The sequence below is a fragment of the Leptonychotes weddellii genome, chromosome 3, assembly GCF_054177405.1.
Source record: "Leptonychotes weddellii isolate Sample4059 chromosome 3, ASM5417740v2, whole genome shotgun sequence".
Taxonomy (NCBI): domain Eukaryota; kingdom Metazoa; phylum Chordata; class Mammalia; order Carnivora; family Phocidae; genus Leptonychotes; species Leptonychotes weddellii.
In genome coordinates this window covers 128,186,533-128,199,777 of record NC_138371.1, presented here as the reverse complement: position 1 = coordinate 128,199,777, position 13,245 = coordinate 128,186,533, and the positions used below count along the sequence as shown (strand labels likewise).

The 13,245-nt window shown below is 35.1% G+C and overlaps 1 protein-coding gene across 7 annotated transcripts in view; it reads left to right on the top strand.

Moving 5' to 3' along the window:
* Nucleotides 1–13,245, top strand: part of NAA16 (N-alpha-acetyltransferase 16, NatA auxiliary subunit) — a 66,004-nt gene that overhangs the window by 10,907 nt on the left and 41,852 nt on the right. For 3 of the 7 annotated variants that reach the window (XM_081814976.1, XM_081814973.1, XM_081814977.1), the window contains 4 exons: nucleotides 2,469–2,622; nucleotides 6,073–6,192; nucleotides 7,475–7,501; nucleotides 8,850–8,945. In XM_081814976.1, the coding sequence (XP_081671102.1) occupies nucleotides 2,469–2,622; nucleotides 6,073–6,192; nucleotides 7,475–7,501; nucleotides 8,850–8,945 (397 nt within the window). The remainder of the gene's footprint in view (nucleotides 1–2,468; nucleotides 2,623–6,072; nucleotides 6,193–7,474; nucleotides 7,502–8,849; nucleotides 8,946–13,245) is intronic. The other 4 variants (XM_081814974.1, XM_031036580.2, XM_081814975.1 and 1 more) reach the window with 3 other exon arrangements.

The window sequence follows — 13,245 nt, the reverse complement described above, 5'->3', positions numbered from 1 at the left end:
ATTCCCAGTTGTGCATTAAAGTCTTTGGGACCTATGGGAGCACCTGGGTGGCTCAGTTGCTTAAGTGTCCGACTCTTGATTTCGGCTCAGGTCATGATCTCAGGGTCATGGGATTGAGCCCCACGTTGGGCTCTGCACTCAGCACAGAGTCTCCTTCAGATTCTCTCTCCCTCTCCCTCCTGCTCTCTCTCTCTCTCTCAAATACATAAGTAAAATCTTTAAAAAAATAAAGTCTTTGGGACCTATGGGAAAACTTGAAAAATTTTTGAAATAGTTAGAAAAATTAAAACACAGAATTCTTGATAAAAAATAAATAATATGAACATTTTTATACTCTTATTTTGATGACATTCAAATGACTAAAGAAAGAAAAGAATACATAAAAATGAAAGTAGTTTTGTGATTGTGGGAATTACTTCTCTCATATATATTGCTTTATGTTTTATATAAACATGTTAATACATTTTAATATATATACAAAATAGAAAAATACAAAAAATATATACTGTGCATCATGAAATAAATAGATATTAATGTTTTGCCACAATTTTTCCAGATTTTATTATTTTTTAAAGAATTATTACAGGGGCGCCTGGGTGGCTCAGTCGTTGGGTGTCTGCCTTCGGCTCAGGTCATGATCCCAGGGTCCTGGGATCGAGCCCCACATCGGGCTCCCTGCTCGGTGGGAAGCCTGCTTCTCCCTCTCCCACTCCCCCTGCTTGTGTTCCCTCTCTTGCTGTGTCTATCTCTGTCAAATAAATAAAATCTTAAAAAAAAAAAAAAAGAGAAATATTACAGAAGTAGCTATAAGGGTCTCTCATGTCCCTAGAGGTAGCCACTATTCTGAAATAGGTATTGATTGTTCCTAGTCACCTTTACGTTATGTTTAGGTCCATAAAAGTTACAAACTATTGTTTTGTGTCTTTAAAAATTGACATGGACAATATGCTTTTTTTTTCATTCAACATGTCTTGAGATATATGTGTGTTGATACATGGAGGGTTAGTTTACCCATTTTTTTCTAAAGATTTTATTTATTTATTAGAGAGAGCAAGCGCACAAGAAGGGAGAAGTGGCATGCAGAGGGCGAGGGAGAAGCAGGCTCCCTGCTGAGCAGACAGCCTGACATGGGGCTCGATCCCAGGACCCTGGGATCATGACCTGAGCTGAAGGCAGATGCTTAACTGACTGAGCCACCCAGGCACCCCTATCCACTTTTTTTAAAGATTTTATTTATTTATTTGAGAGAGACAAAGAGCACGGTGGGGGGGGGGCGCGGGGAGGGTAGAAGGAGAGGATGAAGCGACTCCCTGCTGAGCAGGGAGCCCAAGAGGGGGCTCGATCCCAGGATCCCGAGATCATGACCCAAGCCTAAGGCAGCTGCTTAACCGACTGAGCCACCCAGGTACTCCAGTTTATCCATTTTTAGCTGCTGTTTGGTATTTCATTATATAAATAAGCCGTAGTTTATTTATTATTTTTTTTATTTTAAAGATTTTTATTTATTTATTTGAGAGAGAGAGAATGAGAGAGAGCGAGTACATGAGACGGGGGAGGGTCAGAGGGAGAAGCAGACTCCCTGCCGAGCAGGGAGCCCGATGCGGGACTCGATCCAGGGACTCCAGGATCATGACCTGAGCCGAAGGCAGTCGCTTAACCAATTGAGCCACCCAGGCGCCCTAAGCTGTAGTTTATTAATTCCACTTTTTCCTTATGCCAATACCACACTATCTTGATTGCTGTTATTTTATAGTAAGTTTGAAATTTGAAATGCATGTCCTCCTACTTTGTTCTTTTTCAAGACTCTTTTGGCAATGCAGGGTTTCTTTTATCTCTATTTGAATTTTAGGATTAGCTTGTCAATTTCTGCAAAAAAAGCTTGCTGAGAGTTTGATAGGGATTGCATTGAATTTGTAGATAAATTTGGAGAAAATTGCTGTCAAAACAATATTGAGTATTCTGATCCATGAACATGATTGAATGTCTCTCCATTTACATAGGTCTTTAATATCTCTCAGCATGCTTTCAGTCTTCAATGTATAGGTCTTATTTCCTAAATTTATTCCTATATACTTTTTTCTTTTAGATGTTACTGTGAATGAAATTATTTTAGTTTTATTTTGGGGTTGTTGGTTGCTAGTATATGGAAGTATAATTGATTTTTATATTTTGATCATGTATTCTGTCACCTGCTAAACTTTTTTATTTTAGTAGTTTTTTTGGTAGATTCTATAGAATTTTAACCATTTTCATACTTTTCTTTGAGTATAGGATTTGCTGACCTGAATCTTTACTTTGCTGTAGGCAGAAATTCCACCTTTTTGTTTGTTTTAAAGAATGTATTAATCACTGTTCTATTTGTAATTGCTTCTTTTAGTCTGTGTGAATGACTTTTCTGAGTAAGCAATTAAAGATCTATAACTATTTTATATAATTATAATAAAATAATTTTTCTTTTTTTTTTTCAGGTTCCTCCCAACAAAATAGACTATGAATATAGTGAACTGATATTATACCAGAATCAAGTGATGAGAGAGGCAGATCTATTTCAGGAATCTTTGGAACATATAGAAGCGTATGAGAAACAAATATGTGATAAACTTTTGGTGGAAGAAATTAAAGGTAGGTTGACCTGCTTTTTCTTTTTTAGTGGTCTCAATTAAAGAAAAGAACAAAAACTATGCACTTTATTCTGTTCTAACATTTAAATAAGACTTGCTACATAATAAAAAAAAATTTTTATTGTTAAGCTGTTAAGTTAATCCTCATAATAATACTATGTATGGTTATTACATCCATTTTAGAATTGAGGGCCTGAGGAAAAGAGAGGTTAAGTGACTTGCCCAAAGTCATACAGCTAAGTGAGCTCGGTAGTAGTAGATTTGAGTCTAGGGGTTTTGACTCCAGATTCCATTTCCTCTCCCCTCCCCCAAATATATATCCATGAAATAAATAAATACAATGAGAATAGTAAATGATGTTACTGGGGTCATCATGAAAACAAGATTCATTTATTTTCAATATGGGCTAGGTACGAAGGCAGGATCCTGATAAATAGCTTGTTAGAAATGGGTCAAGCACATCTTTTTTTAAACAAGGTTTTGTTCATCAGTTACCATTCTCCGAGCAATACTATAATAAAATGTCTAACTAAAGTAATAATTAGTTTAGAACTAAAGTTTCATATAGTTGCAGGACTTCTAAAGCTTAATAAAAATAATAGCTAATGTTTATTTACTTTTCCTGTGTCTCAGAGTATGGTAATTGCTTAAACTGCCTTATTTAATTTTTTAGCACTTCTGGCATAGGTAGATTATCCCCATTTTATAGTTGAGGAAACTAAAGTTTAGAGAGGTTAAGGACTTACCCAAAGTCACCCTGCCTTTTAGATGGTAGAGTTAATTTCTAAACACATCTTCCTGGCTTCAGAGCCCTTACTTTTTTTGTTTTACTATTTTATTTTATTTTATTTTTTTGAGATTTTATTTATTTATTTGTCAGAGAAAGAGAAAGAGAGAGGCATAAGTAGGGGGAGTGGCAGGCAGAGGAAGAAGCAGGCCCCTCACTGAACAAGGAGCCCAATGCAGGACTCTGTTCTAGGACCGTGGGATCATAATCTGAGCCGAAGGCAGATGCTTAACTGACTGAGCCTCCCAGGCGTCCCTATTATTTATTTATTTATTTATTAAGTAAACTCTAAACCCAACATGGGGTTTGAACGCATGACCCCAAGATCAAGAGTCACATGCTCTACCAACTGAGCCAGTCAATCACCGCTGCTTTTTTTATTTAAATAATCTTCATTTTTCTAATTTTTGGTTCATAACAAAATTGAGTGGAAGGTATAGAGATTTCACATATACCCTCTGCTGCCACACATGCAAGCCTCCCCCCGCCCCCATCAACATTCCTTACCGGAATGGTACATTCGTTGCAATTAGTGAACCCCCACATTGACAGGTAATTACCACTGAAAGTACAGTTTACATGAAGGTTCACTCTTGTCTAGGTTTTGAGAAATATATCCACCATTGTAGTGTCATATAGAGTAGTTTAACTGCTCTAAAAATCCTCTATGCTCTGTATGTTTGTTTCTCCTTGCCCCCAGCTCCTGGCTACCACTGATCCTTTTACTGTCTCTATAGGTGTGCCTTTTCCAGAATGTCATATGGTTGGAATCATAGTATGTAGGTTTTTTAGATTAGCTTCTTTCACTTAGTAATTCAAGATTTCTTCATGTCTTTTCATGAGTCCTTATTTTTAACTGCTATACTCTGCTCTTCCAGTTAATGTATAGTGCTGATTTAATTTTTGGGAATAATACTAATATTGACAACACTTTATTTTGTGTATTTCTTTTTATTTTTTATTTTTCCCAAGTTTTTATTTAAATTCCAGTTAGTTAACATATAGTGTAATATTAGTTTCATGTGTAGAATTTAGTGATTCAACACTCAGTGCTCATCACAAGTGCCCTCCTTAATACCCATCACCCATTTAGCCCACTCCCCACCCACCTCCCCTTCAGCAACCCTTAGTTTGTTCTCTATTGTTAAGAGTTGGCTTTGTGGTTTGCATGTCATCTGTTTTGTTTTTTAAATTCCACATAATGTGTGAAATCATACAGTATTTGTCTTTCTCTGACTTATTTCACTTAGTATTATACTCTCTAGCTCCAGCCATCTCATTGCAAATGACAAGATATCATTCTTTTTTATGGCTGAGTAATATTATTTTATACACACACACACACCACCTCTTCTTTATCCATTCTTCAGTCTATGGATGTTTGGACTTTTTCCATAATTTGGCTATTGAACAACACTATTTTTCAAACTCTTGGTACAATGCGGATAAATAATTTAGTGTTCTGGTTTCTTTCTTCCAGGGGTTAAAGTGCTAACCCCTTTAAATTAATTCATTTATCACAAAAGCGGACTGAGATAGTTGATATTTTATAGGTAAGTAGACATTGGAATTTTGTATGAGAAAGTAGTAAAACTGGAAATTACATCTGGTTAGTTTTCCTCTAGAGCTTGAGTAATATATATAAATAGTAAAATAATAGTATATAATAACTACTTCAATATATTGTCCTCCCAGATGATGAAACCTGAAATAATACATCTGAAGACATTTCAAAGGGTTATTTCTTTGAAATAGATTGTTTGGGGAAGGGGAGGTCTTAGCGATAGGAAGTTGAGATACAGCCTTTGTTGAGAATCTCCCTTTTATCTTTGATTAGATGTGTTTTCCATTATATCTGAGAAGTTTAGATACTCATTTCCCAAGCCTACTTTCTTTCTTTTTTTTTTTAAACAATGTATTTATTTGCGAGAGAGAAAGCGTGGGCGCAGGAGCAGGGTGAGGGGGAGAGAGAGGGAGAGAATCTTCAGCAGATGCCCCATGGGGAGTCAGGTCAGCCGCTCAACCTATTTAGCCACTCAGGCACCCCTCCCAGGCCTACTTTCAATTTGTGTGGCTTGGTAAAAGGATTTGAATCTTAGGGGTGACCCCCACATGAACCTGGTTTGTGTGGTTTCTTGCTGTGAAGTGGTACTTAGTGTTTTTGTTTTACTGAGTTAAACTTCTCCAATTTTAGTGCCGTCGGAAGGAAACTAAGAGAATTGAACGGAGAATTGTTTAATATATGAATTGATCAGAAAGAGTACATTCAAATCTAGCAGTAGGAATGTAGGGATGTTTCATTAGAATTATTTACCAGTCTGTAGAGGGAGTCTTTAACGATCTTAAAGGGTATATAAAAATGTGCACGATGCAAATATTTTTACTAAGAACTAAATATCCTATGTGTATATTTGGGGTGTAGAAGGGAGCCAGAAATGAATGTTAGTATAATAAAATGTGTAAATGAAGGTTCATTTCTGAAGACAAGCTGTGAATTAATCTGTGGTTAGTTATGTAAACTGCACAACATGCCCCAAAGGGAAGCACATACGGTTCTGTCTTTCATAAACATCTATTATACTAATAATGCTTAGTGAAATCTATGAGATCAGAAAGGCATTTAATGTTTAAGTAAAATGAATGTGAATCTAAACTTAATTTTAGGGGAAATGCTGTTGAAATTGGGAAGATTAAAAGAAGCCAGTGAAGTATTCAAAAACTTGATTGATCGGAATGCAGAAAATTGGTGTTATTATGAAGGCTTGGAAAAAGCTCTGCAACTTAGTATGTAATGATTTTTCTCCTCTACCTAATCTTAACTAGTGTTTGAAATAAATGCACAGTTGTAATAATATTTGAAGACAAATATTTTTAGCGTTAGCATTTATTTTTTTATTTTTATTTTTTTTAAAGATTTTATTTATTTATTTGAGAGAGAGAATGAGATAGAGAGAGAGCATGAGAGGGGGGAGGGTCAGGGGGAGAAGCAGACTCTCTGCTGAGCAGGGAGCCCGATGTGGGACTCGATCCCGGGACTCCAGGATCATGACCTGAGCCAAAGGCAGTCGCTCAACCAACTGAGCCACCCAGGTGCCCCAGGATTTATTTTTCCATTTAGGAAAATTATAGGTTCAACATGGCAGTGAAGAGGAATTTAGATATTTATTTATACTTAAGTGATAAATGCTCACAGATAATTTTAAATTCCTTGACCCATTAAAATGTTACCAATTTAGACTAACTAGAGAGCTGGGGAAGAAAACGAGCATTCCCTTTCTGGGAAATTTAATATTTTTTAAAGAACTAGAGGCTTGTTACCCTCAGCCTCTAAACATAAGAATTAGGCCAAAGAAATTTTGCTGAGGGTATGTAATGTACAGCATCAACATGAAAATCATTCTCTTAATTTCAAAGTAGGTTAATTTGTATAGAGCAAAATTTTACAAATCTTCTTTCCAAATTAGGTAACCTATCCTTTTTAGAAATCTGTAGTATTTTTGCAAATTTTCCTTAATATTTTCATAATTAAATGTTAAGAGCAGTTAATATTCCTAATAGATTTACTCATGGATAAATACATGGCTGAAATAATTATGAAAATATGGTTCAAGGGGGTTGACAAAGCAGAACTTTTAAATTTAAAAAATATGGTAAAAATAGGTAGCTATTCATATTCATTTATAGAAGTATGAGCTTTGAGAAAAATTTATTTGTTGTACCCTAATCACTGTTACAAATTAATCTAGGTTTTCTGTGTGTTTAAAATTTAATACCACAAATCATTAATTTTTTTCCTTAAATTGTTTTTAAGAAAATGATGGAAATTAAAATATTAATTAGATCAATAATTTGTGTTTTTAAAAATCTGGACAAAAGTCATAATATGTTCGAAGGTTGGAAAGGTGAGATAACTGATGTTTTTCTTTAAACTATCAGTTACTGACATGTAGTTAATAATACAGATATTTAAATGTTTAGTAAAATGAATATATGTTCCATGTCAAGATCCATGCTTACTATAAAATGTAATTATTACAAAACTAATTACATTACTTTATCTTTTTAGGTTCCTTAGGACCTTTTCTCCCCCATGGTAAGTTCTGGAGCTCCAACTTGTGACTTCAAATAGGGCATTGAAATGGTTTGGTTTTGTCTTAATTTTACTATATTCATAAGACTTGTTATATCTGGGATAGTGGAGAATTTTTTTTTAATACTCTTAAGATTAGGCATAAATATGAGACCTACTTTTTAAAAATATGCAGTAAATAGTCTTCATGTAAAAAAAAATAGTCTTAATGTAAATTTTAGTATAAGGGTCCTTGATATTTCTTAAAGTCTCCAAATTGTTAACAGAATATGAAAATTATCTTTCCTATATCCCAGGTTTTGAATCCCAGCACATTGGAGCTCCAAAACATACTACTGGGGGAAGGAAAGAGTCTAAACAAAATCAAACATTACTTTTTAAAGTATTGATTTATAATCTTGATAGTGAACACTACATTTAGTATAGAGATACCTTGATCGCTGGCACCAAGGGTTCTTCTTACAATAATACTTGTTTTCTGAATTAAAATCAATTAAAAACCTTATGGTTTAAAATCAGGTTTGTTTGCTTTTTCTTAAAATTCTCCTGTAAATTGTCTTATTGCTTATATGAAATAATGCATATAATCTCTCTTTGAAAATTATGCAGGATATTATTTTAGAATAACGAAGTAGACCACATCCTACTTTGCAAATTGTTATTGCAGAGTAACATATAATATAGATCCTCTATTGAGTACTATAAAATTAGGTTGGTCTTGGGAGGGAAGATACAACTTTCTGTTAGAAGTATATTTTATATCATTGTATTTACAGGAAGAAATAATCGCCACTTTAAACAATCTGTACTAATGGGGTTCTTTTTAATGGATTTTCATTGAAGATTTTAAATGTCAAAGCTACCTTAAAAATTTAGTTCGTCTTTTAAACTATAAAACATTTACATTCACGATGCTAAAATGGTTGCTTTTTAAAACCTAATCAGTAAGCATTACAACCTTTTGTGGGGATGTGTGTAGGCTTCACCAAGTTAGAGAATTTGTGTAAGAAAAGTTATAAAGGAGCACTTTCTTTTTCATGGGTTGTACACTAAGGAATATAAGAGAAGTGCTGCGTATTTTGAGTCTGTATGTCTTGTATGTGTATGATTTGAGTTGGATGTAGAATCTGTTGTGATGAAGTTTTGGATTTCTCTGGAGATTGGGTTTAAAATGGTGTTTTGCTGATCATATTATTTCACCACTGCAGTTTTTTTAATGTTATAAAAATTGAGCGCAGCTTTAATATTGACAATGCAGTCTTTATTTATAACAGTTTTTAAAGCTTATTAGCATTTTATCATAGATAAAAGTTCTGATGCTTTGAATCTCACACATATTTACTGATAATAGGCACTTTAGAAGAGAGGCTTCAAATTTATGAAGAAATTAGTAAGCAGCACCCCAGAGCAATTTCACCTAGAAGATTACCTTTGAATCTTGCCCCAGGTAATATTAGGATATCTTTTGTAACACTAATAATTATCTGTTATTCAACATCATTCACATTTAAAAAACTTGTTTCTGGTGCAGAGTTTACTTTACATCTACACCAGTCTTGGGGGTGGGAGCGATCAGTTATGAACTTATTATGCATGTGTTAATAAGTGTTTTTAGCGTATAGCTATATGTTGGTTTCAAGTATCAGAAGTTATCTATATAAGATTGTTTTTCTTACGTGACTTTAAATACTAAATACCAGATTTAGAAGATAAATTAAGTTCCCTAGAATTGATGACAAATTATATATGAGGTATTGTGATTTAAGTGGTAGAAGTTTTGAAGTTTTAGGTTTTCTTTTTAGAGCATAAATTCAAAGAAAGTGTGGTGAGCCCTTTGTGCCCACCACAGTGTTGAAGAACGTTACCATTCCCTGTGAAGGCCCTCTCTCCTCAAAGTTGTCCACTTTCCTGAAATTTGCCTGTATCATGCTGTTGTTTTTGGAGAGCTCCATGTATTTTGTATCTCTAGAAAAACAAGACAACTCCCCCTCCCTGCTTTTGTACTTTATATAATACATAATCGGAGCACTATGGTATGTATTGTGACTTGCTTTTATTGAACAGCAGTATATTCATGACCTTGATCCAAGTTGTGCATGCAGTTGAACTCCTTCGCTTTGGGGCCGTAGAGCAGATAGTTAATATCTTTGTTGATCATTTTATAGAAAATGTGCCTTTTTCTTAAAGCTGTCTCTATTTTTAGTTGAAAGTGCTATAGATTATTTATTGGGACTTCTTGCATGTCTTTTGATATAAGTCAGACCCCAGAAAGCTAATACAACTTAAAAAAAATCTACTCTAGGCATTGGGTGAGGAGGTGGTATATTTTCTAATGAATTTTCATTTATAGTAGAAATATTTGTTTAAATAATTGGGTTATAATTTTCTTTATCAAAAGATTCATGGAAAGTTTTTTAGTTAACTGACTTTAAAAATATATGAAGTACCTGTTAGAAATGTATTGTATTAGACAGTCGGTACGAGTTTGTTGTAAATGTTCATTTTCCATTAGTGCATCTTAGTTCCACTAGTGCATCTCAGATGATAAATAGTATTCTTCTGATACTCACATTTTTGTTTTGGCTTTATGAAATATTGAAAGCAGATTTCCCTGATGTTTTTCAGGGAACATTTAAGCTCAAGTGGATAGTATCAGGCTCAGTGGGGAGGGTAACTGGTATGCTGAGCTATTCTTCAGTCAAGTGAGTTGGGGAAACCTTGGGTTGAACCCAGCAGTCAGGTTTCTATGGGACTTGTTAGAACTTTCATACATGCATTGTGAATTTCTGAGATGGAATATCTTGTGCAAGGAGGAGCATTCCCATAGTAAAAGTGTTTTATTGAAGATGCTTGGCCCCATTTCTGTATGTTTTTTTTTAAATAAAGCATTTGAAATATAATTCACATACCATAAAATTCATTTTTTAAAGTATGCAGCTCAGTGTTTTAGTGTATTCATGGAATTGTGCAACCATTAACACTATCTGGTTTCAGAAAATTTTCATCACTCCCAAAAGAAACCTCACACTCATTAGTGGTCACTCCCTGTACTTGCAGTACCAGGCAGCCACTAATCTACTTCCTGTACCTGTGCATTTGCCTGTTTGGGACATTTCATATAAGTGGAATCATACCATATGTGGCCTTTTGTGTCTGGCTTCTTTTTTTTAATCAGTCTCAATGTGTGTCTTATGTCACATTGTGAGTGGGGATATTCTTTTAGTTTGGAACTTTCAAATGCATTCATTTGCCTCTTAGGAGAGAAAGAAAACTCATTTAACTTTAAGATTATTAACAAGATATCTTAGCTCTGTTATTCCTTTATGGAACATGGGGCTTCAAATTTATAATGCCTCAGTTTTTTTCATAGTTCATAAAGTTTGCTAAAAGCTCTTAGTACATGATAGAAAATATATTTTTACTGAAAGACAGCTTGGAACCAACTGTGGGTTGTAGAGTGCAGTTTAGGTTTAACTGGACTTATCCTGGACCCTCTGGGCATTCTGTCTTTGAAATGCTAAAGGAATCTTTATACAAGATGGGGCTCAGTTGAAGGGTCTGACGGCATGGACTTCCAAGTCAACATCACTGTGAGGTTCTAACACACATGAATTTACAAAGTTTCAGTGAGCATAAATAAAATCATACAGCTACCTAATTGTACCTGTGCAGAAGCTGAATCCTTCATGGTGTTCTGCCTGTCTAGAAATATTTTTATGTATAATAAGAAAGGTATTTTGGCATTATCAAAAGCAATAAGATTTTTGTTCAAGAAACATGATGGAACTTGAGAATGTAAGGTGAAAGTTTTTTTTTTTTTTTTAAAGATTTTATTTATTTATTTGACAGAGACATAGTGAGAGAGGGAACACAAGCAGGGGGAGTAGGAGAGGGAGAAGCAGGCTTCCCCGCGGAGCAGGGAGCCCGATGTGGGGCTCGATCCCAGGGTCCTGGGATCAGGACCTGAGCCGAAGGCAGACGCTTAACGACTGAGCCCCCCAGGCGCCCCTGTAAGGTGAAAGTTTTGAAAGAGTTTTCAGTTTTTCGATAAAAAGGCTTAAAACTATTGAGTAGTGAACACAGAAGTCCTAGGTAGATTTTCCAACAGCCTAAAATACTAAGCGCTGTGAAAATAATGCATGAATATAGCTACTTTTCCGAAGAACTAGTTTAATTCATCATTTTCTATTCTATTATGCAGGTGAGAGAGGGAAGGAGATGATTTGAGTTCTAAATACAAAGTTCTAATCAAATTTTGCTCCATTCTTCTTTATTGGGTTATTTATTATTGAGATATAATTACATGGAACATTATATAAATCTAAGGTGTACAACTGTTGATTTCATACATTTATACATTATATTATTACCATAATGGTATCATAGTATGTTAGCTAACACCAATCAGGTCACATAATTATCATTTTCTTTTTTATAGTGAGAACATTCTCCATTATTAGAATAAATTCCCAGTGAATCAGATACAGTCTTACCTTGCTGCTGTGTTAATTATTTTAGCAATGGATTATGAGACAGCAATTTTTATTTGAATCCACACTATACATCCAGAGAAGAATTAGCATAGCATCTGTGTAGACAGATGACCTGTTTGGTAAGCTGTAATGCTAAACAGGCACATAATGGGTGATGGTCTTTTTTTCCCTTAAAGGAAAGACTGGGGGGGGGGGTTACTAAAAATTATTTTTAAATAACTAGGAAGAAGAGAGATTGTTTTTGTGAAAGGGTTTTTCTTAGCCTAAAGAAAGTATTTATGAGATGGGTAATGGTAAGTAATTTTGGAATATAGTGTATGATGGAGCATTTGAGTAGCTTTCTGTAGGCTTCTTGTTTAGATAATGCATTATTATAGTTCCAGATAAAAGATTATAAAAGGGTTTTTAAGTGCAAAGTTTTTCCTGTTTCTCCCCTAACCACCAAGTTTACTTCTCTAGAGGCTGTCATTGTTACCTAGGTAGGTAGCGTATTCTTGCATAAATATATTGTGCATATACAAGCAAAAATATATGGGGCGGGGGTTTGTGTATAGCTTTCCTTTTTTCTCCCTCTTCTGTACAAAAGTGGTAATAGCATAGATTGCTGTGCACTTGGTTTTTCTCCTCTGTGTCTGTGCTTACATTCGCACAGAAAGAACTCCCTCCTTTCTCATAGCTGCACAGTCTAAATAACAGTTTAATGGGAGATGAGGCTTTCAGTGTTCTGGATAATCGAGAGTTGAATATATTATCTTTTAACTCCAATCTGCCAGGATGGTCTGAATTGACTGAGAAAGTTGACCAAGAAGAGGAGTTGAGAATAGCCTTTGACATGAAGATAAATATGCTTGTTTTCTCAGTGGGTGTCAGCAAATTTGGAAAAGATTCTTTTTTTTTTAAGATTTAATTTATTTATTTGAGAGAGAGAGAGAGAGAGAGCAAGCATGAGCAGGGGGGAGGGGCAGAAGGAGAAGCACACTCCCCACTGAGCAGGGAGCCTGATGCGGGGCTCAATCCCAGGACCCTGAGATCATGACCTGAACTGAAGGCAGACGCTTTAACGACTGAGCCACCCAGGCACCCCTGGAAAAGATTCTTAACTATAGAAATACAGCAGCTGTCAGATATCAAGGCCTGTAATGATAGAGAACATTTATTGAGTGGTTACTATATCCCGGACACTCTGTTTACTGCTGTGTACTTACCTGGTTTGAGCCATGCAGGCCGGACGCTCTGTTTACTGCTGCGTACTTA